This window comes from Castor canadensis, chromosome 10 (assembly GCF_047511655.1).
Source record: "Castor canadensis chromosome 10, mCasCan1.hap1v2, whole genome shotgun sequence".
NCBI lineage: Eukaryota > Metazoa > Chordata > Mammalia > Rodentia > Castoridae > Castor > Castor canadensis.
The window spans coordinates 130,149,106-130,173,252 of NC_133395.1; the positions used below are offsets into that span (position 1 = coordinate 130,149,106).

The following is a 24,147-nucleotide window of genomic DNA, read 5'->3' on the forward strand; positions in this document are numbered from 1 at the left end:
GTACAATATAAGGCTGTTCGGAATTGTCACAATAAATCTCCTCTGTACAATGAATAGATGCTAATAAAAATTTTTTAAAAACTCCTCTGTACAATGAATAGATGCTAATAAAAATTTTTTAAAGACTGTATATAAGTTATTTCACAGAATTTTTTTGGCAGTGCTGGGATTTGAACTCGGGGCCTCACCCTTGCTAGGCAGATGCTCTACCACTTGAGCCACTCCACAAGCCCTCAGGGAAAAAAAAACTATATATAAGTTAAAGAATAAAATAAAAAGAGTATCAACAGTGTAATGGCTGTGTCCAAACTTACACCTTCTGAGACAAGTCAAGCTTCTTCCCTTCCACGACTTTGTGGTAGGCCTTGGGAGGAGCAGGTGGAACAAGTGAGTTATTTCTCTTTTAAAAGTTCACAGACAAGAGCTGGGCGCTAGTGGCTCATGCCTGTAATCCTAGCTACACAGGAGGCATAGATCAGGAGGATCGCAATTGGAAGCCAGCTTGGGCAAATAGTTCCCGAAACCCTATCTGAAAAATACCTAACACAAAACAAGTAGGTGGAGTAGTTCAAGTGATACAGCGCCTGCCTTGCAGGCATGAGATCCAGAGTTCAAACCTCAGTACCGCCCACCCTCCCCCCCCCACTTAAAAAAGAAAAGCTCACAGACAAAAGTGAGGAAGATGTGTTGGGTTCTGAGTTCTGGTACTGTCTAGCCACACTTGCTCTTTACGCCCTAGCATTCCCATTTTGTAAAGTGTCAGTGCTAAAGAGGGCTTCCGAATTCGTGCCCTCTCCTACTTTCTGCGCACTTACATACTGTAATAATCACCACGATCATAAAACAGCAGCCACACTAATTGAGTACACACATACACTCACCGTGCTCGATGCTTCATATTCCCCATTTCAACCAGTCCTCAGGGCTCTTTTTACGATCCCCATTTCATCAATGAAAACAGTGAGGCTCCATGAATTTAGGTTAACCAGTAGAAGGTCACACAGGGACAAAGTAGTTTAGTTGGGATTTGAATCCAGCTGATTGCAAACGTTGAGCTCTTAATCACGTGGCTATGAGCACGGCTTCTCTACACCGGTTGGGTTCGAAGGTTGGGTTCACACAAGGAGATATCAGTAATTTGAGTGCTTTGTGCTTTTTTTAAAAATGCATACTCTGAAACGTACAGCCTACTCGGTTGTCACAGCAACAGCAACTGTACACAGCGGTCACTGCACAGCTGGGGAAAAAGAGACTTGGTACATGGCTCAAGGTCGCACAGGTAGCACAGGGCAAGGATGCACAGCCGGGAGTCCGCCTGCAGCCGGGGCGGCGCTGCAGCCCGGGCCCCGGGGGGAGGGGAGTGGGAGAGGCCACGCCCCCTTCGCGCACGCGCTCTCGGCCGGCCCGGCGCGCGGCGGGCGCGAGGACGGCGGCGGGGAGCGTGCGCGCGGTGACGTGCCGGGCGCCATGTTGGAGGGCTGGTGGTAGCGGCTCGGGGAGGTGTTCGCTCTCTCGGTCTCGCTCTGTCGCTCGCTTCCCCCGGCTCCCTTCGGTGCCCCCCCCGGTCGCCTGCGTGCCGGAGTGTGTGCGAGGGAGGGGGAGGGCGTCGGGGGGGTGGGGGGAGGTGTTCCGGTCCTCGGGAGACCCGCGGAGGGAGGCGGAGGCTGCGAGGGACTCCGGGAAGCCATGGACGTCGAGAGGCTGCAGGAGGCGCTGAAAGGTGGGGGTAGCTGCCCCCCTCTCCCTCCCTCCTCATCCTCCGCGGCCCTCTTGCCTCTCTACCGCTCCTCCTTACCCGGCGGGCCGCTCGCAGCGCCTTGCCGGGCTGAGGGGCGCGCTTCCCCGTGCCCATCCCCCTCCCGCCTCCCCAGGGGCGGGGAGCCCTGTGGGCAGCTCCCTCCCGCCCCGCTCCGGGCTTTGTGTTGGCCGCCGGCGTCTGCGCTGGGGGAGGGGAGCGGGGACGCCCTCGGGGGGCCGAGCCCTTCTACCCTGTCGGGGTCCCACGGGGGGGCCCGCACCCTCCCACCCCCCTTCCCCCCTCAGGCTCCGTGCTCCCTAGCCTCCCCCGCCCTGCGCATGCCAGAAGTCGGGGTGATAGAAAGTCAAAAGGGGGGGCAGACGGAGGAGGGGCAGAGCAACTTTAAAGTTGCTGGGGAAGCCTATTTGAGGGCTTCTGAAGTCATCCTTCAACGCGCCCTAATTCTAAGGTGGTCGCCTTCTAAGCAACAGGCTTGCGAACAGTGGTTTCTCAAACTTGTAACAGTGTGCTTTTCAGAATTCTTTGACATCCAGGCTCATTTGGGGATGGCTTACTTGGGGTACCTGGTGTTTCTTCAAAAGGCAGATTGGTTGTGGACTTCACTTAGGTGAATGATTGGTGGGAGTTGGGGCCTGGGGATTGTTATCTTAACCAGATTCCCACATCAGTGTGATGTGAGTGTTGCCCTAGGCCACATTTTGAGAACCCACTAATTGAAGGATGGTTTGGAAAGCTGAGTGACCCCTTTAGGAGGATTCTTGTCTGTATGTCGTGTGTGTGTGTGGGGGGGGGGGGAGGGTGTGGGGGGGGGGAGGGTGCGGGGGGAATGATGCCCAGGTGAGTATTTGGTCAAGAGTGTGAGTTTTTAATTTGCTTCTTAATATGGAAAAGGACCAAGAATAGAGTTTGTTTTTAGAGGGCATTTGAAAAATATTGATAACATTTCTTTTCTTCCCTTGTCTAGATTTTGAGAAGAGGGGGAAAAAGGAAGTTTGTCCTGTTTTGGATCAGTTTCTTTGTCATATAGCCAAGACTGGAGAAACAATGTGAGTTGAAAACATGCATTTGTTGTTAAAGACCTATTTATCATTCACAATTGCTTAGGGAAGGAGAAGAAGGTGTATTTTAGAAGAATTAAATAATGTATCTGTCTAAATCGGGGAAGTCCTGATCATTTAAAGAATGTAGTAAGTATATTATTCTTTATGCATTGTCTACAAGGAATTTAAAAAATTAGTTTGTTAAAGTTTTCTATGTATTATGCTTTGGTGTACTTAGAGAACTTAATGTCTGAATGAACCAGAGGAAAGAAGAATGCCTATTCCTTTATGGCCTTTTTGGCCATGCCTAACAGGTTTATTCACAGAATTTTGTGGCTTTGATTCTGTTTTAGATATTTTTGTTGTTGGTATTTCTCGCATTGTTCTGTATCCAACCTTTTGTTGTCATATTTATATGTGGGGGTGTTTGAAGTATAACTGCTGTTGTCTTCAGAATTCAGGGTGATTATCTGACAAGTTCCAGATGGTAAAGTTTTGACTGAACTGTAAACTTTCTAGGATAGCTAAACTTATTACATATGCTCAACATTTTATTAGGCTTGTTTCCAAATGTTTCGAATCCAAAGCTTCAATAATATAAAGTTAGGGCTAATTTATTGTTCTGTGATTTGTGTGATAGGATTTGCTTTTACCCCCTGGCTAAGTTAATTTGAAGACAATCTCAGTGTCTTCCTCATGGTCTTTGGGCAGGGGTCGGATGGGGAATGCTAAGGGAAAAGCCCCTTGTAGTGGGCTTTCTGCTTAGTCTGAGAGTGCAGCCTTCCAGTGATGAATAACTTCAGCGTTTATTATCTGACCTTTATTTCTCACAAGATGTGCTTATGATTGTAGTCTAAGCCTTCTAATAACTTTTAACAGTCATGTACACAAGCTGCACCTCGTTAGCGGTCCATTAAAATATACCGGTCAACTAAACATGCCTGTGATATGTTTAGTCTTAATGTTTCTATTTATTATAATTGAAAAATGGAACCTAGTAGTGAAAAAATCGTTATATCTCTCTGTTAAACTCTTTTGTAGAACAAATTGATGGACTGGGGGTGTAACTCAAGTAGTAGCATGCTTGGCTCAACTACCAAGCACAAGGCCCTGTGTTCAATCTCCAGTACTGGGGGGGAAATCCTATGTTCCCAGCTACTTGAGAAGCAGAGACAGGAGAATCTTCAGTTTGAGGCCAGCTGGGCAAAGTTAGCAAGACCCTGTCTCAAAAATAAAAAAAATGAAAGCATTGGGAACAAAGCTCAAGTAGTAGAGTGCTTGAGGCTCTGAATTCAGTCCCCAGTACTACCCCAAAATTAAAAATAAATAAAAAACTGATGTCACTTACTGTATAAACCCAAAATGACCAGGTACCATCTTTCAAAAGTAAATTCATCCCCGAAATACAAATGCTTAGAATATCCCTGTTCTTTTTGAATTGCTGATTGTTCAGACGTATTTCTCTGTGTAATACCAAAAGGCATTTTCAACAAGTTTTTCATCCCCAAGATTATCACAAACTGGAGATAAATACTTAATATCCTTTATTCAGTTTATCAGGTCTGTGTAAACTGCTTTCTCGTTTTGGTAAAATACATTGCCTGTAAATGTATAAATAAATATAAATTGTTGAAAGTTTCTAAAAGGGAACTTTTTGATATCCTGCCCTACTGGATCACAAGTAACTGGGGAAATTAACCTGATTTTGTTGAAAGTCATTTTGTTCTGATAGAGGACTTAAAGCCACCTCCTCCCCATTCTACATTAGGTGCTTGTATATTAAATATTTAGCTGTTTTGTATGGAAACAATTGGTGTTTTTTAGATTCTTTACTCTTTAAGGGGTTTGGAAAATATTTTTTATTATTCAAGCAGTTAGTGTTGATACATTGTTTAGGTTTAGGATGCTGTACTCTGCCCCTCCCCCCATATTTATTTATTTACTTACTTTTTGGCTGTGTTGGGGATAGACCTGGACCTTGGATATGCTACGCCAGCACTTGGCCACGGAGTCACACGCAAGCCCAAAACAGTGATTTGATTTATTTTTTGTCAGGATTGGGATTTGAACTCAGGGCCTTGTGCTTGCGCACTCTACCACTTGAGACATGCCTCCAGCCCTGTTTTATTTTTTATATCACTGCTGGGGATGGGATCCAGGGCCTTGTGTATATGGTAGGCAAACATTCTACTGTTGAGTTACATTTCCAGCCCAGTTTCTTTTGAAACTGAAATTAGTAATTTTCTGTCTTGCCTTTATGATTAAAGAAAGCTTTGCCTACTTTGTAAAGATGCTTCTTTTGAAGAAAAGCTATTCTAATCTCTTAGATGTTTTTGGGTGTGTTGGCTTAAGTTAAACATTGCATAGTTCTGGCCATTTTCACTTACATGAATGCAAGGAAGTACTAACAGAAGTACTTGAAACTCTGTTTTTGGATGAACATTTGACAGTACAAGGCTAATTTTCTTTTCAGAAAACAATTGATTTTACACAAGTTCTTAGTAAAGTATATACTTGTACTGAGGAAAAGGTTGTAGGAAAATTAAAGAGGTTTGGACAGTTTTTCTTATTCGTTTTTAAAGATTACAAATATAGGAAGGTAGGGAAGATGCCAGGACATTGGGTGCTAAATTGTTACGAAGAGTGTACTGTATTTATTTATATATGTGTTTGTGTGCATTATTACTATATATAAATTGTAATGAAGAGAGGTACTATACATATGTATATGTACATTTAGAATAATCCCAAATTGTTTCTCTTTTTTCCCCCAAATTGTTTCTGACCACTTAAATTTTTTGTTGTTGTTGTTAAGCTGATGACTTGAAACATTTTCTTGAGCAGTGTTTATTTTTCTGAAGCTAACGGTTTCTAATGATGCAAAGTATATAGTATGTGTTGAATAAACAGAAATGTAGTGGATTTCAATCATGAATTTAAACATTTGATAGGTTTCAGTTATGGATATTTGATGAGTTTGAGTTTCACTTGTCCTTTTGATAGTCAAATTGTCTTCCATTTGATCCATGGGAGCCTCTTCCTGTTGGCTCCAGAATCCTTTTGATGTGACTGTAGTGTAGGTTGCATCCTTGTTCTGTACTATGAGGATATGTTCTAAGCTCACTTCCTTCCCTAGACTTGGCATTAGCCATTTTTTAATCAGCCTTGTCTTTTGGAAGGAAGTGGTATTTAAGACTAATCTGGGTGCTGGGGATGCTTACTATTGTTGAGATGGTGCTTCTTAGCCTGTTCAGTGGACAGAGCTTGTAAACTGAGACTTGCAGTGTGAAGTCAGGGGTACAGAGTTACCGGCTCTTTTTTCCTTTTTGGTAGTGCTGGGGATGGAATCCAGAGTCTCATACATGTTAGTCAGTTGCTGTACCACCAGGCTACAATCTGAAGCTCATGCTTTCCTTGGGAGGGGGGAGGTGTGTGTGTGTGTGTGTTGCTGAGGAATCCAGGACCTCATGGATGATAGCCAAGTGCTTGGGCACAGAGCTCCACCTCTTGTAGATACGGAGGGGTTTGTTTGTTTTTTTTCTTTTCTTTTTGGCTGTTTGAAACAGGGTCTTAATGTAGCCCAGGCTGGCTTCTTTCCTTCAGTCTCAACCTCTAGAATGCTGGGATTGTAGGTATTTGCCACCACATCCTGCTTGGAAATGAAACCTCGGCGCACTTTTTATTTTTTTGGGTGGGAGGACAGTACTGGGGAGTTGCACTTGGCCTTACATTTGTTAGGCAGGTGCACTTGATCTCCACCAGCCCTTTTTGCCTTGGTTATTTTTAAGATAGGGTCTCCCTTTAGACCCAAGCCACACTAGACCACCATCCTTTGATTTGTGCTTTCCTGCATAGCTGGAATGATAGGTTTATGCTACCCAGCCATTGGCTGAGATGGAGTCTGTGTGGAATTTTTGCCAGGGCTGGCCTAGAACGTCCATTCTCCTGATCTCTGCCTCTTGAGTAGCTAGGATTATAGACTTGAACCACCTTGCCTAGAGTGCCCTTGAATAGTTCATGCATGTTAATCCCATTTTTTTCCCCAATTAAAAGTGTTCCTGTTGCTTTTAACCTTGTAAATCTATTTTCCTTCACTTCCCTGAAGTTTTTTTTTTTTTAAGTGATTTTTCTACACTATTTTAAAAAGCAGTTTAAAAAATAATGTTGGACATTTTGGGTCAGTATATTTGTAAGTTTTTCAAATTTTTTAATTTTATGGAAATGGTTCTTGAATTATTTACTTTGATTTTCTTTTTCAAGGACTCCTTGTAATTTTATATGGAATCTTTGCATATCTTTAGTATTTGTCCTTTTGTCTTAAATTCTTCATTCCTTTTTTAAGAAATGGCATTGAAGTATAATTGACATACAGTATATCGCATTTATTGAAAATGTACACTTTGCTAAGTTTTGCATCTACACTCATGAAACCATCACTTACCAACATTGTGAGCATACGCATTTATTACTTACAGAAGATTCCTCATGTTCCTTTTAATTTTTCCCTCCCTCTAAGCAACTTTTTGTCCATTAGTTTGCATATTCTTGAGTTTTGTATAAATGGAATCATACAGTATATTCTTTGGCTTTATTTAGTCCACATAATTATTTTGAGATTCATACATACTGTTGGGGATATCAACACATTATTGCTTTAAATTTCTGAGTAGCATTCTCTGTATGAATATGCCAGTTTTTATACATTCACCAATAATGGGCATTGCGTTTTTTTCCTTTGAGATGGAGTCTCACAAACTTTTTTTTTTAACCTGTGCTGGTCTTAAACCTTGATTCTCCTGTTCAGGTAGGATTGCAGGCTTGAGCCAACATTCTCGGCTTGATCTGTTTTTGAACAAGCCTTTCTGACTGGCTTTTGTTGGCTGTGGTGATGTTATTTTGTTCTGTATCATTTTTGTTTTAGAATAACTTTGCAGTGTACTTGACCTTGATATTCTGCTGCTACTCATTTTTGTGTGAAATTAGTTTTTCTGAACTTTTAGGAGAAGGCATGGTTCAGAGAAGTTCTAACCACACAGACCCTCATTGTTTCTGTGAAGTGACTTAAAGACATGCCAGCTTGTTCTGAAATTCTAGGCTCTATTCTCCAGTCCTACTTTTATTCTTATCTTTTCTTTATCTCTGTTGTCTCTTACTCCTTGTGGATTTGGTTTGTGGATAGGAGCTTTGTTGGGTCATATTCAAGAGATCAGTGTGAGCAAGACTGCTCCCTCCTTTCAAATTATCTCTTTATTTCCGGAGTGGACAAAATCCATTTCATTTTCAATTGCTGTCTCAAATCGGTCTGTCATGATTTCCAGTGAATATCTGTTGGCTATTCTGTAATTCATTTTTTTAGGCACTTGGTCTGTGTGCACACCAGTGTTTTCTCTTGCACACATTCTGATGTTGTACTTAAAGTGATTATTGGCTTTCCTCACTCACTTTTTGGGGTTCATTTATTTTATCATTTTTACATTTGTATACATTATTTGGGCCACCACCTCCCCCCTTTTCCCTGTCAGCTAGTTTTGTTAATGTATATTGCTTTTTGGTTTTGCTGTCTAGTTGTCTCACGTGGGTTTTAAGAGATGAAAACCCAGTGCATCACTGCCATCTTTTTGGTCTTCTGTTTTTTAGGAAAACTTTAAACATCTGTTAAGTCAGTTTCCTCATTTATAAAATGGGGATAACAAATAATAGTACCTCAAATAGTGGTACTGTTCTGTATATTCATGCAAAGCTCAGTGATAGGGATTTTTCCTAGGGCCTCACACACACTAGGCAAAGCATTCTACCACTGAGCTACATCCCTAACCCAGGAAAGCTTATTGTGAGTTTGCTTTTTTTTGTCCCTATATGAAGTTTCTTGCATTCAGGTATTTTGACATACCAATAACAAAAGTTAGCTAACTTAAAAATAGTTATCAACAGCTAAGGCCTGCATTATTATAGATAAGATTTTTTTAAGCCCACGAAGCTGTTTGATTCTTCTATGGCTTTTCTAGGAAATTTCATTTTGTCTAACATAGTATTCTTGAAACACTTGAAAATTGTTTCCGAAATGCCAACCACATCCTACTTCCCATGATTTTTGTCACATCCTTGTAGCATTCTTTTTTTCTTTAGGTCATCTTATTTTTTTGTTTAGGATTTGTGTGTGTGTCACAGTACTGGGGTTTGAACTCAGGGTCTCAAGCTTGCCAGGCAGGTGCTCTACCATTTGAGCCAGGCCCCCAACTCCCGCCCATCCTGATTTAGTTATTTCTTTGGATAGGGTCTCATGTTTTTGCACAGGGCCAGCCTTGAACCATGATCTGCCTAATCTCTGCCTCCTGAGTAGCTGGGATTACTGGCATAAACCACTGCACCACAATTTTACTCATTTGTGGTACTGGGGTTTAACTAAGGGCTTTTCGCTTACATTGTTGTTTTAATGGAAAAAATCCTACAGATGAAGGAAAAACCTTTGTTTATCCTTTCCCCAGGTGTAAGCACTATTAATTTTCCTCTTAATTTTGAGGGAAATGGATTTGATTTGTTTTATGACCTGTATTTTTCTAAGTTTCTTTATTATCTATAAGTATTAAAATATGTAATTGATATGCATTAATCCATGTATGTCTAAAGTTCACTCCTGACTGTCATCAACAGTGCACAGAGGAAGCACAGTAGATTTTTGATAAATTATTAGTTCAATAGATGCCCATTTGCTTCTAAATATTTCAATAAGTGCAATGGTTAGGATATGAATAAGAAGGAATTTATAGTTTTCGGGGTTTTTTGTTACATGCTGTAAACCACACTAGTCCAGTGCAGCACACTGCACAAAGTATATTGAATGATGGATGTACCAGGAGCTAGCCATGCCAACTTTGTTTTCTGACTAGAGTTAATTTTTCTAATCTTTGTTCTCTTGACTGCCCAAATGAGTTCATCTTTTCCATGCTCCGTCCAAATTTTTACTAGTTCCCTAATTTTGTATGAGTTATTTTGTGGTAGGGAAGTAATGTCATAAATTGGAAGAGTATCACTTGAGTTTTGAATTTAGCTTGGCCACTTCTATGTGTGGATAGTGAGTGTCCACAAATGGGAGCTGTGAAGATATTCTGGTTTCAAGGATTTAAGGCACTTAAATTATTATGGTCTGCAGTTTTCTCAAATATTCAGTGAAGGCTTATTAATAGATGATCTCCAAGGCTCATTCCAGCTTTGGGAGAGGTGGGTGCTATTAACAGTAATGATAAGAAGTGGTGAGTGGGGCATGGTGAAGTGGTTGATGTTAAAATGTCTGCTGATGAGAGATGTTAACAGGGAGTATGTTGCTAGGTGAAGACAAATTGAGCGTTGTCTTTACTTGGATGAGGAATACCAGTCACAACACACAAAAAAAGACCTGTCTCTATTATCACTAAACTCATTAGAGCCGTGAAGAGATTGCCAAAATATGTGAGTGTACTTGGGATGCACAAACTGGTTTTTAATCCGTATCCAGAGAGTTGCTTTTTGCCTGTTAGTGAATGTTTATGAACTTTTACTGGAAGCCTACCAGCTTTTGGTGTTGCTTCAAAATACCTCATTAGTAAGAAGATAAAGATGTTATGGGCCACAGATTATTGGGCTTTTCCTCCATTTTGTGCTGTGTTGTCTTTTACCTTTCTGATGTTGGAGTTTAATTACATGTACCTGTGTGAAAGCATTATATTTTGAGAACTGTATTTTAGATCTTTTTTCTTGTCTTTTCTTTCTCATTTCACCCATAGCAGTCCTGTTCATCATGCTACCTGGGTTTGACATTGCTTGTGTGTCTATGCATGGAATCTTACCTTGTAATCACCTTATACTCTCTACCCCTCCCAAACATCTTGGGTAACCTATTATCTGATTATTAGATATTGAGAACACAAACTGTTATGAATATGAAGTAATAGCAGAAATATAAAATGATGGTAATAGTGTTCTCAGTGATTTTTTAAAAAAAATATGGTATGTATGTGGTAGTACATGTAGGACTTTTTACAAGACCGATGCCTTACCACTTGGCAGTTGCGCCTGACATATGAAATGTTAGCATATTTTCACTTTTGTGAAAAATAAAAAGCTTTATTGAGAGGCTTTGTAGTAGAGTGAAGAGCCATTTAGAATTCTATGTATCAGGGTATCTGTGCTTATAATTCTTTTTCTTTTTTTTTTGCAGTACTGGGGATTGAACTCAGGGCCTTCACCTTAAGTCACTCCACCAACCCTTTTTTTCGTGATAGGATTTTTTTTGAGATAGAATCTTGAGAACTATTTGCCCTGCTGGCTTTGAACCTCCTGATATCTGCCTCCTGAGTAGCTAGGATTACAGGCGTGAGCCACAGGCTCCTGGCCTGTGCTTACGATCCTTTCAACTCTAGTTTAGAAGACAGACCTGGTTAAAACTGTTTTCATTGTAATCTGTTTGAATAGCCATGCTCCTCAAGTCTTCTTTTCCCTAGCTTCCCATGCCAGTTTTTGGTGCTTCAGAACTATTTTTAGTGAAATACAGGATTTTTTGGTAGGGGTTGCTACTGGGGAAGGAACACAGGGCCTCATGTGCTAAGCACTGAATCTGTCATGAGCTTATACCCCCTAGCTCCTGAAATGAAGTCTTAGGAATGATAACTAGGCTCAATACTTAAGCCCTGAGACTCATCAACCTTCTTTATACTCAGGACAGTTAGTCAAAAGTTTACTTCAACTACTTCTTTTTGGCTGTACTGGGCCTTGAAGTCAGTCAGGGCCTTACGATTGCTAGGCAGGCACTGTACCACTTGAGCCGCTCCACCAGCCCTTTTTTGTACTGAGTATTTTTTTTTAATTCATTTATTCAATGTGCATACATTGTTTGGGTCATTTTGTACTGAGTATTTTCGAGATAAGGTCTTGCGAAGCCATCCTCCTGATCTTTGCCTCTTGAGTACTGAGTATCTAGGATTACAGGGGTGAGCCACTGATGCACAGTGTTTTGTGTTTGTACTTCCCATGCTAGGCAAGCACTGTACCCCTGTCGTACAGCATACTGTGACCTAAGTACTGATGCAGTGCACTATACATTTGGGAAGGACGTTGTGCAAATATGGAGAGGTTGGGTGTGGTGGTATGTGATGTAAGAAACTACGGTAGGAGGGATTTAAGAGTCAGAAGATAAGTCACTGGTGTACCCTTAGCATTTTTTTTGGTGGGGGGTAGTAGTGGGGTTTAAATCCAAGGCCTCATGCTTGCTAGGCTCTTGAGCCATTCTGCCAGCTTGTTTTTGTGTTGGGTATTTTTTAGATTTGTGTCTTGAAAACTGTTTGTCCAGACTGGCTTCAAACTGCGATCCTTCTGATCTCTGCCTCCCAGGTAGCTAGGGTTACAGGTGTGAGCCACCAGCACCTAGCAGTAATTTTGATATTTCTACTGACTTCAAAGCCTAAAAACTTTGAGTTGATGTAATTTTTGCAGTTACAAATTTGAAGCATACAGTGATAGGACTGATAATGCATTTTAGTTTGAAGTGTATGAACCTAGCTTTCTCTTTAATATATTTGGATTTGTTTTTCTCAGTCAACTAAAAATACTGTCCTCAGCAATATTGGGAGGTAGGTGGTAGTATTTACTTTTATAGGGGATGAAATTGAAGTGCGTAAATTTGAGGAATAGAAGAGGTCCCAAGGTATGATAATTTTTTTGCACTGTTGTGTATCTCTGAGAGGGTTGGGTGAGATGGCTTTTTCTCAACTAATGACAAAGTGTTTCTATTAAAAATCTGCATATTTTTGAAATTGTTTTATTTCCATAGTGGCTTCCAGGGTGACTTTCTCCTTTCTTTTTCAGTACTGGGGCTTGAACTCAGGGCCTCAAGCTTGCTAGGTTGGTGCTGTACCATTTGAGCTACTCCATCATCCCAACATGGAATGACTATTTAGTAGTGAGTGCTCTGGTTTCATTCTTTTTTTTTTCTTTTTCTGACTTTTGAGATGGTAGTCATTTGTTTGTATCATACAGTTTCTTGGAACTGGGAATTGGTCTACCTTTTTTAGGGCTTTTGCGCACTGGCGTTTCTGCAAAGAACAGTGAGAAAAATGTGGACTGATTTGTTTTTCCCCACTGAGTCGTACTGATCATTTTGAGATTTCTCCAGTCCATAGGGCTGTTGTAAGACAAGTTGTCTATTTCTCCTACACAGATTTTGATACCTCTCTAATCTTTGCCCCAGTTCATACCCACCATCAGTGAGGGTGATACCTTATACCTTGTCATCAGTTTTGTACATGCTGTCCATGACCTTTGATATTGCCATCCTACTTGCTCCTAGGATATGTTGAAATCAATGCCATAGCCTGGATGTGGCCACTTTCAAAAATTACTATCTGGGGGTAGGGGCATGACTCAAGTGGTAGAGTGCCTGCCTTAAAAGTGTGAGACACTAATTTCAAACCCTAATCTCTCTTTCTCACGCACACATACATAGACAAAGTTTTAGATGAGTAGATAGATGGACAGATTAAAATTTTTAAAAATTGTTCAAAAACTTTTGATAGTTCATAAATGTAAGGGTCTTAAATATGGAGAATATCATACATATAAACATTTTCTATTTCTCCATTTTGGTTAAGAGGAGTTTGGTGAGAATAACTTCTTTTTGAGTATAATGTATCACATGAATTAAGTAATTACTGTGCTCAAAATATAAAAAAGCTCATGTACAAAAATTACTGAAATTAATCCTGCATTAGGTAATTATCATTTTAAAAGCTCTTTATTATGGAAATCCTCAAGGAAAAAGAAAAATTCTCCTTTTTCCTGTTTCTTTTTTTTTTTTTTTTTTTTGGTGGTACTGGGGTTTAAACAACAGGGCTTCACGATTGCTAGGCAAGTGCTCTACACTTGAACCATGCCTCCACCTTTTTAACTCTGGTAATTTTGAGATGGGGTTTTGCTTTTTGCACAGGTCAGCCTAGACCTTGATCCTCTTAAACTTTTTGCCTTTGCTAGGATGACAGGTACGTGCCACCACTTCCAATTTTTTGTGGTTGTTGTTGTTGAGATGGGGTCTTGCAAACTTTTTTTGATCTAGGCTGTCATGGACCCACCACCATCCTCCCAATCTCAGCTTCTCCTATAGCTTGGGGTGACAGGCATATACCCAGCTACTGGTTGAGATGGGATATTGAGAACTTTTTTCCTGGACTGGCTTCCAACCATGATCCTTTGAATCTCAGCCTTTCAAGTAGCTAGGATTTCATGCGTGAGCCGCTGGCACCCAGTTTACCTGTTTCTTGTATGTTGTATGTTGTTGACAGAATTTTTTCTAGGGAAATATGCTAATCTTTAAAAATAAAACTTGGGGTCTGGCCCAGTGGTGTAAGTGGTAGAGTGGCTGCCTGCATAGCAAGCATGAGGCCCTGAGTTCAAACCCCAGTACCACAGAAATTCAAAACAAAGCTTGTATGGCAGCAAACTCATGCAGTTTGCTTTTTCTTTGCCATGTTCATATCTTTTCTTTCCAAAACACAAAAAATGCTTTATTTTAGGGGCTGCATAGTATTCCACCACTTTAGGTGTTCCTTAATCTACTTAGCTTTTTTACTCTCTTTGATGGTCCTTAAGACTATTTACACTCTCCAACAAATCAAACAATGCTTAAGTGAATGTATTTACTTTGGCACAGATACAAGAATGGGATTTATGGGTTGAAGATTATGTACATTTACTATCTCATTGCCTGACAGTCCTCCAAAATTTTTTTTCTCAGTATATGCTTCTGTCATCTGTGTATGAAAGTTATCACTAACCTTTGTCAGCGTTGAGCTTTTAAAGCTGAAAATCTGGCAGGTGGGAAAGGCTTTAAAATTGCTTTATTTTATTTTATGCCAGCATTTTTCAAAGTGGTAGTATTCTAAATCTGTCATATTTTTTCATTTATTAATTGGAATTCCTAAAAGAACTTTGAATAATTTGGCTACCATGGATTTGAACAGTGTTTTAATAATTTTCACTAAGTTGTACTCTTTTGCATAGATTTCCCTTTTTTTTCTTTTGTTAGCTGTGTATATTTTTATTTAAAAGCTTTACAAATTGGCAATATATGTACATGTTTTAAAATAGATACATACTGTGGAATGGCTCAATCTAATTAACATGTATTGCCTCGCATACTTTTTTTGTGGTTAAAACACTTAAAATCTGGAGCAGTTTTTAAAAATATAATACATTGTTGTTAGCTATAGTCACTGAATTACATGGTGGAGCTCTTGACCTTAGTCCTCCTAACTGGAATTTTGTATTCCTTGAGCGACATCTTCTAACATAGAGGTTGGATTTTTATTGATTAGAAATAATAAAATAATCTGCTAAAATTACTTCTAATAAATTATACTTTTGTGTTAGAAATACTTTGAGTTTAGCATGATCATAAGCAGTAAATTGTTTTAAAAAGATGTTCATGGCTATATAATGAAGGATAGTATTTGTAAGGAATGGTAGGTTGGAATATTTCTGGCATATATCTGTGGGGTTTTTTTGGTTTGTTTTTGTTTTTGTCTTTTCATTTTTGGTGCTGATATTGAATCCAGGGCTTCACATATGCTAGGCAAGTGCTCTACCACCGAGCTATACCCCAGCCCTGTTTTCAAGTCATGTTTAAAAGACATTTATCAGTAGAGTAGCCTTTTGGTAGACAATATGAGAAAGGTATTTTATTTTTGTCCTTGTAAAATTTGTTTGTCAAAATATGGTACTGATCACAGTAAGGCAGTTAGGATCCAGGGGAACAGTGTATATTCTGCTGTTGAGTCTGAGTTGTTAGAATGGTTATAAAGTTCATTTGTTCAATAGAAGGAATAAAGACAGTACTTTAAAAAAAATTGATGTAAGATTGTTCTCTACTGTGTTTTGGTTTTTTTTAATTTTTTTTGGTAGTGCTGGGGATTAAATCCAGGTCCTTGCACATGAGAGGCAAGTGTTCTGCCACTGAGCTACATCTCCAGTCTTTTCTCTACCTTCTTGTAAATGGGTTGGAATAAATACACGCACACTTTAATTAAATGTGATTTATATTATCTAAGCTACTAAAACGACAATGAATTGGAAGTAAAATTAATCAAAGATGTGAAGTTTTTGAGATGTGAGATTTTTTTGGGGTTTTAATTTAATTCTGTAATGTTCTTGCTCACTTTATAGCAGTGGTTCTCAACCAGGGTGACAAAGTCTGGAGACCTATGTGGTTGTTAGAATTGGGGTGATGCCGCTGACATTCCTGTTAGAGGCCAAGGGTGTTCCTAAACATCTTGCATTGCATAAGACAACTCTCAACAGTACAGGATTATCTGGTCAAAAATGTCAGTAGTGCCAAGGTTGAAAGTCCTTGCTTTATAGTAAAATTTGTACACTAAGCTTTAGGAAGTATCTTATAGTTTTGTTCTCTGACCTGTTAAATAAAAACAACAGTGACTGTTAAAGGCCTTCATGGTGTTGAAAAGTATGCCATTATATGGTAGAACACTGAAATAACCAATCTTTTATTTCTTACCCTTTCTAAATTTAATGTATGTAACCCATCCTTTTAAAGGACAGCATGCAAGGGAATCTCCAGTGACTAAGGCAGCTAGTTCCTTTCAGTCCTGATTGGAGGCTGGTGGGGAGAAGTGACAACACTGATGTCACTGGAGACCCATTGGTGTATCAGCCAATTGTGTGGCCTTTGCCTTGGTCTGAAGGATAAATATAGCTGCCAGAATACCAATGATCAGAGTTCATAGGAAAGTTTAGGTTTGGTGTGTGGTTAATGAAAATGGAAAGATACTAATCCATTAAGGAAGTGAGGGCTAAAAGGCTCCCCCTACCCCCGTGTTTATAAGAGTAGTCCACTGAAGCTAGCTGATGGGTACTCTGTTTAGTTAAAAGATGAAACATTTGGCACTTGCTTCTTTACTGAAGAACAGGAAGGAGAACACTTAGATTATAGAATGTGAACTTTGACAAACAGCATTCATTTCTCAGTGTTAGATTTTTTTTTGTTGTTTCTTAAATGGAATTTTGAAAGGTAAAACTAGAAAACTTCAGTGAGGATTCTGTTCAGAACATATAGAATTACTGACCCCATATCAGCATATTTTCATGCATCTGTAGAACACACTTTGAACAAACAGTAAGCTGGTTAGGATACCAGGTACTCAGATGCAGACTAAGATGGTTCTGGACAGACAAGGATGGATAGTCACTGCCTTTTTTCCTTTGAGGTCTCCAGTGTATATAGCATTTCTACTTAATATCATTCCTCCTTTTAGTGAAGCAAGTAACTGTCAGAGTATGTAAAATTCTTTCTTAATCTCACTCACTTTATCTTTCCAGTCGTCCCTCTTGATTTTATTTGTAACTTTTCCAGTTACTTCCAGTTCACTGAATATGTAGTGCTGTGTTTTTTGCTAATGTTAAATTCTAATAGCACCTTACTGTTTATTGCCTCAGATGTTCTTTCTCATGGGGTAACTTCAGCTTGTCTTTTAAGACACATCACTTGATGGAACTATGTTCTGACAAATGTGTTTAGTTGATACTGTCATTGTGCAAACATCACAGTGTGATTATACAAACCTCCTTCATGTGGCCTCTTGATGCATACATGAGACTACATGAGATGTGTGAGGCAGCTGCTAGCATGACAACAGCATGCTATTTTACAGCAAACTTTGTTTTATAAGTAGGAGTTCACTGTACTGATAAAAAGTATAGTAAACACCTAAGCCAGTAACATAGTCGTTATTACTATCAAGTATTACGTGCTGATGTAGCTGTATGTGCTATAATTTTGTAAGACTGGTGGCACAGTTTGCACCAGCATTTCCGTAAACTTGAGGAGTATAATGTCAACACACTAGATTTTGATGGTTGTGACATCACTAGATAATAGGAATTTTTCACTTCCATTATAATTTTGTATGGGGCCACTGTCCTATGTGTGGTCTGCTGTTGACCAAAATATGGTTATGTAGTGCACAGCTATATACTGAAAGTTCTCTTGGGTCTCTTTTTCTCAATAGAAACTACCATATTTCTGACATGCATCAATCATGTTTTCCTTAATAGCGGTTTGTTTACTAATCTGTTTTTACTTGTGGTTCTGTAAGCTTTGAGGGGGCTGCACTTGACTTGTTCACAATAGAGCACACAACTAGATTAGGTTCATAAATAGAAGAAAAGCAAAACTTTGTCTTAATTTCCAGAGAAAATACTCTGTAAAAGTTTATAACATAATAGAAAATATTTTTGATATCTAATGTGTGTGTGTGTGTCTGTCTGTCTGTCTTTCTGTCTGTATGTGTGAGTAAGTGTTCGAGAGAGGGAGGCAGTGATGATAACCACAGACTGCCTTCTGGGGAAAGTGGAAAGGTTTGGTTTCTCTATGTTTTCAATTTCTGTATGTCCAGATTCTGTCCATCTTTTATCAATTTAACTCTTAACTAAACTTCCCCTGATTTTCAAATAAGATAATAACCCAATTTTCAAAGAAGACAATAACCCTGCCATCCTAAGTTTTCTGTTTTACCATTTTCTATTCTGTATTAATGGATATTTTATCAAAATATTTCCCCTACCAAGCTAGGCTTCTTCAAGAGTATAATTTGGTTATTCAGTCATTTTTTGTTTTTTGGTGGTATTGTGGTTTGAACTCAGGGCCTGTGCTTGCTAGGCAAGTGCTTTACCACCTGAGCCAGGCCTGAACTGGTTGTTCAGTCATTATATCCTTCTGTGTCATGTATTCTGTATCACTGTAGCTGACTTGCTGTTTTAGCTTGGGCTGCTATTGCTTTCTTCTTGGCCCACATGTGTTGTCACCTAGTACAGATCATGGAAACTCTCTTGTGTCTGCTCTAATCCCAGCATGAAGGCCCTATGCATGAGACCTTATTTAGCCATCATTACCTGCAAAAAGGTCCCACCCCCACACACATCATCACTTTGGGGTTTAGGACTTCAAAATATGAACTGAGGCAAGATACAAACATATAGTTTATAACAATTGGCACAGATTTGTGTAATAACTGCAACTTTCTCTTTTATGTTCACTTACTAAATTTAACTATGGATTAAAGCATGTTCTTGAAAATTTCTGTGGAATTTTGTGAGGTAAACTCAAGGTTTTAAATGTATTATATAACTAAAAGAGGACAGGGAAAGGGGCTCAGATTTATTAGGTACATACTAGGTGACAAGTTAGGCACTTTAATATAGTTTACAAAAAAAACACAAGTCTGAATTTTCTGAAAGAAAAAGTTCTTTATATTCTGTTCACCATGTATTGTTTTGTTATTTCTGATTTTATTTATTGCTTGCTTTTCTTTTGTGTGTGGTACTGGAGTTTGAATTCAGGGCCTGTACCTTGAGCCACTCCACCAGCCTTTTTTTTGTGATGGGTTTTATAGAGATAGGGTCTCTCAGAACTATTTGCCTGAGAATCATGATCCTCTTGAGCTCTGCCTCCTTAGTAGCTAGGATTATAGGCATGAGCCACCGGTGTCCAGTTTACATTGCATGTTTAAATTCCTTAGTATCTTACTTGTTACCTAAAGTCAACAAATATATATTGAGAATGTACTCTGTTCTTAGTACTGTTCTAGGTGCTGTGGATACAGTGGTGGGCAAACCACAGTCCTTGTTAATATTTTCATAGTGAAATAACTGCATTTCACTTAATATTTCATTCACTGCCTTTATCAGTATTGTGCCACATATATTAGCTGACTACTCAGTACAAAGGAGGTCAACAAGTAATTACTGTTTTTGTTTTCCATTTCTATTTTAAAAGTTTCAGTAGGAAAGTGAAAAGTTTAGTGTCAGGTAATACTAGTCAAGTGTTGTGTGAAGTAAAGAGTTTAGTTAGATCAGATGGGAATAAAATTGAAATTGCTTTAAATTTTGCCTTTAAAAGTTTTCTCCTGTATTTGTAAACATTTATATATATAAATTCCAGATAGTCTTTAAGATTTTGATATAATTAGAAACTTAATTAGAACAAAGGTTTAATTCTAGAGTCTCTTTGGTGCCTATACATTTTAAAAAATAAATGTTCCTTACCAGTACCATTTTTAATGTGTAATTAAAAAGTCAGGCATAGTGTGGGAAAATATTTTGGTTTTTTTTGCAATGCTGGATCAAACTCGGCCTTATCATGTGCTATGCAATGTGCTTTCCTGTTGAGCTACACCCTGAGCCCGGCATTTTTCTTAAAAATAAAGCAGTCTTATGGTTAATATTGACCCAAATTTAATGAATACAGTATTTAATAGCTCTTGAGGTTCAGGAGAAGCACATATTTAAATGTATTGAATCTGTAACTGTAGTGCAAACAACCTAGAAGAGAATTCCTTTTTCTTTCTTTTTTGAAGACAGGATCACACTGTGTAGCCCAGACTGACTTCAGACTCTTCCTCCTGCCTCAGCCACCTGAGTGTTGAGATCACAGGCCTGTACTGTCATACCCAGTAGTATTGGCTATAAAAGACTCTTCATTATTTAGTAGGCTAATTTAAGTAAAGATGTGTTTCAAATAAGAAAACATTTTATGAAACATTTTAATATATTGCTTTTATATTTAGTTGTTATAGTCTGATTTTTCTCTTGGAGTTTTTTGGATTTTGGAATTTTTGCACGGACTTTACCAGTGGAACATCCTTAATCAGAGAATCTAAAATCCAGGACTTTTTCAGCCCTAGTATGATTTTCAAAAAATCTCTGGTTTTGGAGCATTTTGGAATTTTGAACTAGGGATGCTTATCTTCTATTTTTAGATTAACAAGATTTGTGGATAAAATCATATCCTCTGTGACTATTTGCACATTTTGCCTTTTTTAAATTTACAATTGAACACAAAAACTTTAAATTTTGGAATCACATGAACAAAGTGAGGTTTTAAACCCGGGCCCTTGCACATGTTATGGAAGTATGCTCAGCTTCTGTGCACACTTACTGCTATTACTGAATTTTGGTGTTGATGAGACACAGAGTATTGAAAGAATGTGGCAGAATATTTGAAATACTCATTATATATATTCTATAATTTTATATATATTTTATAATTTGACCAAGGTAGTATTTCATAAAAGGAAGAAGTGACAGTCTTGCCATTTTCATTCCACAGGGCATACCAATTTAGAAAATACTTAATATTTATGGGTATACTGTTAAATAAAAAATTGAAGTAAAGGTAGTGGCTCAAGTGGTAGAACACCTGACTAGAAGGCTTGAGACCTCTGGGTTCAGGCTCCAGTACTGCTAGAAAACAAGGAATTTGCCTGAATGTACCTGCCAGTTCTGCTGTTACTTACTCTTGGGGAGATCTGCTCTGAAAGTAGCAGGGGAGGGAGAGGGCCAGCTGTCTTTCAACCTTCTAACCCCCTTGGTTCTGAGGATTCCATTAAAACAATAGAAGTAGACATTTGGTAAGTTGGTTTTGAAAAGTCAGCAGAAAAAGCAAGAAATACACGTGAGCAAATCTTTGTGTTTTAAGGAATTAACTTCAGATTTTCAAGTATAACATACTTGAAAGAAAAATGCCAGTACTCAGAAGTAGCATTTACATCCACTTTGCATTGGGTTTGTATGTTTTTAGTTTTGGATTACAAAGTTTCACCATTAGCAGCTTAGTTTTTCTCAATTTGAGAAAAACTGACTTTAAGGAGATTAAAGTGAAGGTATAGGGCTGATGGACTTTCATATACTTACATGAAATAGAATAAAGATGGAGAGAGATGATGGGGGTGATCTAACCAATGTACAGTATAAGCCAATTTGGAATTGTCACAATGAAACTCCCCTGTAAAATGTATACATCCTAATTAAAAAAAAAACTTAATAGATATGATTGGCTGAATTGAACAACTTTCAGACCAGAAACTAACTTATAAATTAGATCCATTTATTCATTTGGACCTAGTTTCTGTTGTAGGAAAATGAAGTTTTGGGCCTAGTGCATGAGCATTCAGATATTTTGAATACCTGTACTTACTGTGGAAAAAAGATAAAATTTGCCACTAGAAGTAAGATTCTAATAAAGAAGGAAAGTAGCAATAACTAACTTTATTGGCAGTAATCAGTCTTAAGGACATTATCAGTGTGTATGACAACACAGAGTACCTTTTACATTTTTGTAGGTTACAGAGAACTAAACTAAAACCCAATTCTCTGAATATCTTGGTGACCTTCAGCTGTTGGATAATCTGCTGGACTGGTGTTCAGATGGCTCACTTGGGAATGCCCACTTGACTTGAATTAATTTATTAGTCTCACAGCACTTTAAATACTAACATATAAGAAATAAGCTTTTAAATTATAATTTGAGAGTCTGCAAGAGACCCCCCCCCCACACACACATCTCTTAGATTTCTGGTTGAAACTAAAGCATTCAAGATTTAATCCCAAAAGAATAGTTGGCTTTTGGAACCATCATATTAATTGTAACTTTTTTGCTTCCGAGTGGCACAATTGATTTCACTTACATCTACAAGAAAATGAGAAAAGAGGGGAAAGAAAGATTTATTGGAAGGATATTAAGGTAGCACTTAAAATGAAGGATTAAGCTATATCATCAAGCTAAGGATAGGAGGATGAGACACTTCAGAGGCCTTAGCACCCTTAGTAGTTGTTAAACTTGTTCTTTAGGTTGCTGCCAAAGGGATGATTATGCTCCATTGACTTTGTGGTTCTCTCTGCATGTCTCATTTCTTCGGGAGAATGTCTGATTGGCCTACCCTAGGATTGATCCACTTTTTCCAGGGAGTGGGGAGAGGCGGGATGGGCAGAGAAACAACTATGGAGACCCATCCCTTTTTATTAGATCTTTCTAGAAAGTGAGAATATTGAGTTAAAGAACCAACTCGTTGGTATATGCTCTAGTCAGCGTTATTATATGCATATGTAGTACCCTCAATTCACTACAGGTGTGAAGTGCACGAAAATTGTTGTCTTAAAGCTTGTTGTGAAAGTTGTAACTGCATCTGGTATGTCAGTGAGAAATCAGCTTTAAGGAGCTGAATTTAGGACTGACGCCCCTGTTCTATTGCCATTTATTGCTCTTTCCAAAATCTTTGAATTGCTGAAATGCTTCTAGTTCTTGATGTTTCTGCTAAGATACTGTCAAGGTGTTTTTGTGACAGAAAGTTTCCTCCCAAAAGAGTTTATTTCTGGTGCATGATTTTTAGCATCCTGGAACCTCATCTTTCGGGGAAAAAAGAAGTAGAGCTAGTGCTTATGGATTGGCACAGAATATAATAGATGCTTTAAGGAAGTGTTTTGGAGACAAGTGAGTTGATTTCTGTCAAGGGGATTAGCAGTGGCTTTGTGCTGTAAGGGGGCATTTCAGCTTAGTTTGGACAGTGTGAACAGTGAGCAAAGGAATGAATAGCCAGGGAAAAGTGCAGAATTGTGTAGATTTAGGATAGATGAGCAGTTACTGAAGGATTTTGAGGAGGGGAGGGATAAACCAGAGCTGTGGTAAATCACTCAGGAGACTATTAGTGGTATTTAAGCTCGAGGAAATGAGAACTTGAAATGGGTAGTGTTAATGGGAATGAATGTGAAAATTCACAGACAGCACTGAGTTATGGTTTTGTGAACATTATCTTTTCATCATTGTTACCTTCTGTGAGTTTCTGTGTAGGTTTTCTAAATGGCTACCCTATTTGGAGTTTTGCTTGTCCTTTCTACTCATATCATGTTATTCTCATAATTAAAATCTTTATGACCTCTGCGTTGCTAAAGTTAAAAACTTAAGGTCCTTTCAAACTCTAGTATTGCCAAAAAAAAAAAAAAAAGCTAAGGTCCTTAGGAAATTTAAAGGGATATGATTGCGCCTCTGCTCGAGTTGCTGTTGTCTTACTTGTTCTCTATTTTTCTGCTCACCTAAATTTCTTAATTCTCTGCACATCATGCTTCATATACTAGAGACTTCATGCATGTTGTACCCTTGTCCTGGAACAAAGTCCTCTCTTTTCTTTTGTGCTCATCTTTGAATATATATCCTAAGGACCCTATCTTGAATTAGGTGTGACTTAATGTACTTAAGTAATACCTTATGATTACTTTTATCATCATATGTATATTTTTCTGTGCTAGTAGTTTTGGTTAGATTGTGCACTCCATGAAGGCATGTAGATTCTTTTTCATCAGTTTTCTACTCACAGAGTAATCTAGAGATGCAAATTTACATTAACTTTTTTTTTTTGACACAATGTCTTAATTATTTAGCCCATACTGATGTTAAAATGTTAAACGTGTGATCTTCCTGCTCAGCTGCTTAAATGCTGGGATTACAAGTGTGAACACTACACTTGCCTCTGCATTAACTTT

At 38.6% G+C, this 24,147-nt stretch overlaps 1 protein-coding gene across 2 annotated transcripts in view; it reads left to right on the forward strand.

The window, feature by feature from the left end:
- Positions 1–1,454: 1,454 nt before the first annotated feature.
- The window catches only part of Ppp4r2 (protein phosphatase 4 regulatory subunit 2), a 53,865-nt gene continuing 31,172 nt past the window's right edge, over positions 1,455–24,147 (forward strand). For both annotated transcript variants that reach the window (XM_020168307.2, XM_074044248.1), the window contains exons 1-2: positions 1,455–1,720; positions 2,724–2,805. In XM_020168307.2, the coding sequence (XP_020023896.1) occupies positions 1,687–1,720; positions 2,724–2,805 (116 nt within the window). In that variant the 5' untranslated portion in view covers positions 1,455–1,686. The remainder of the gene's footprint in view (positions 1,721–2,723; positions 2,806–24,147) is intronic.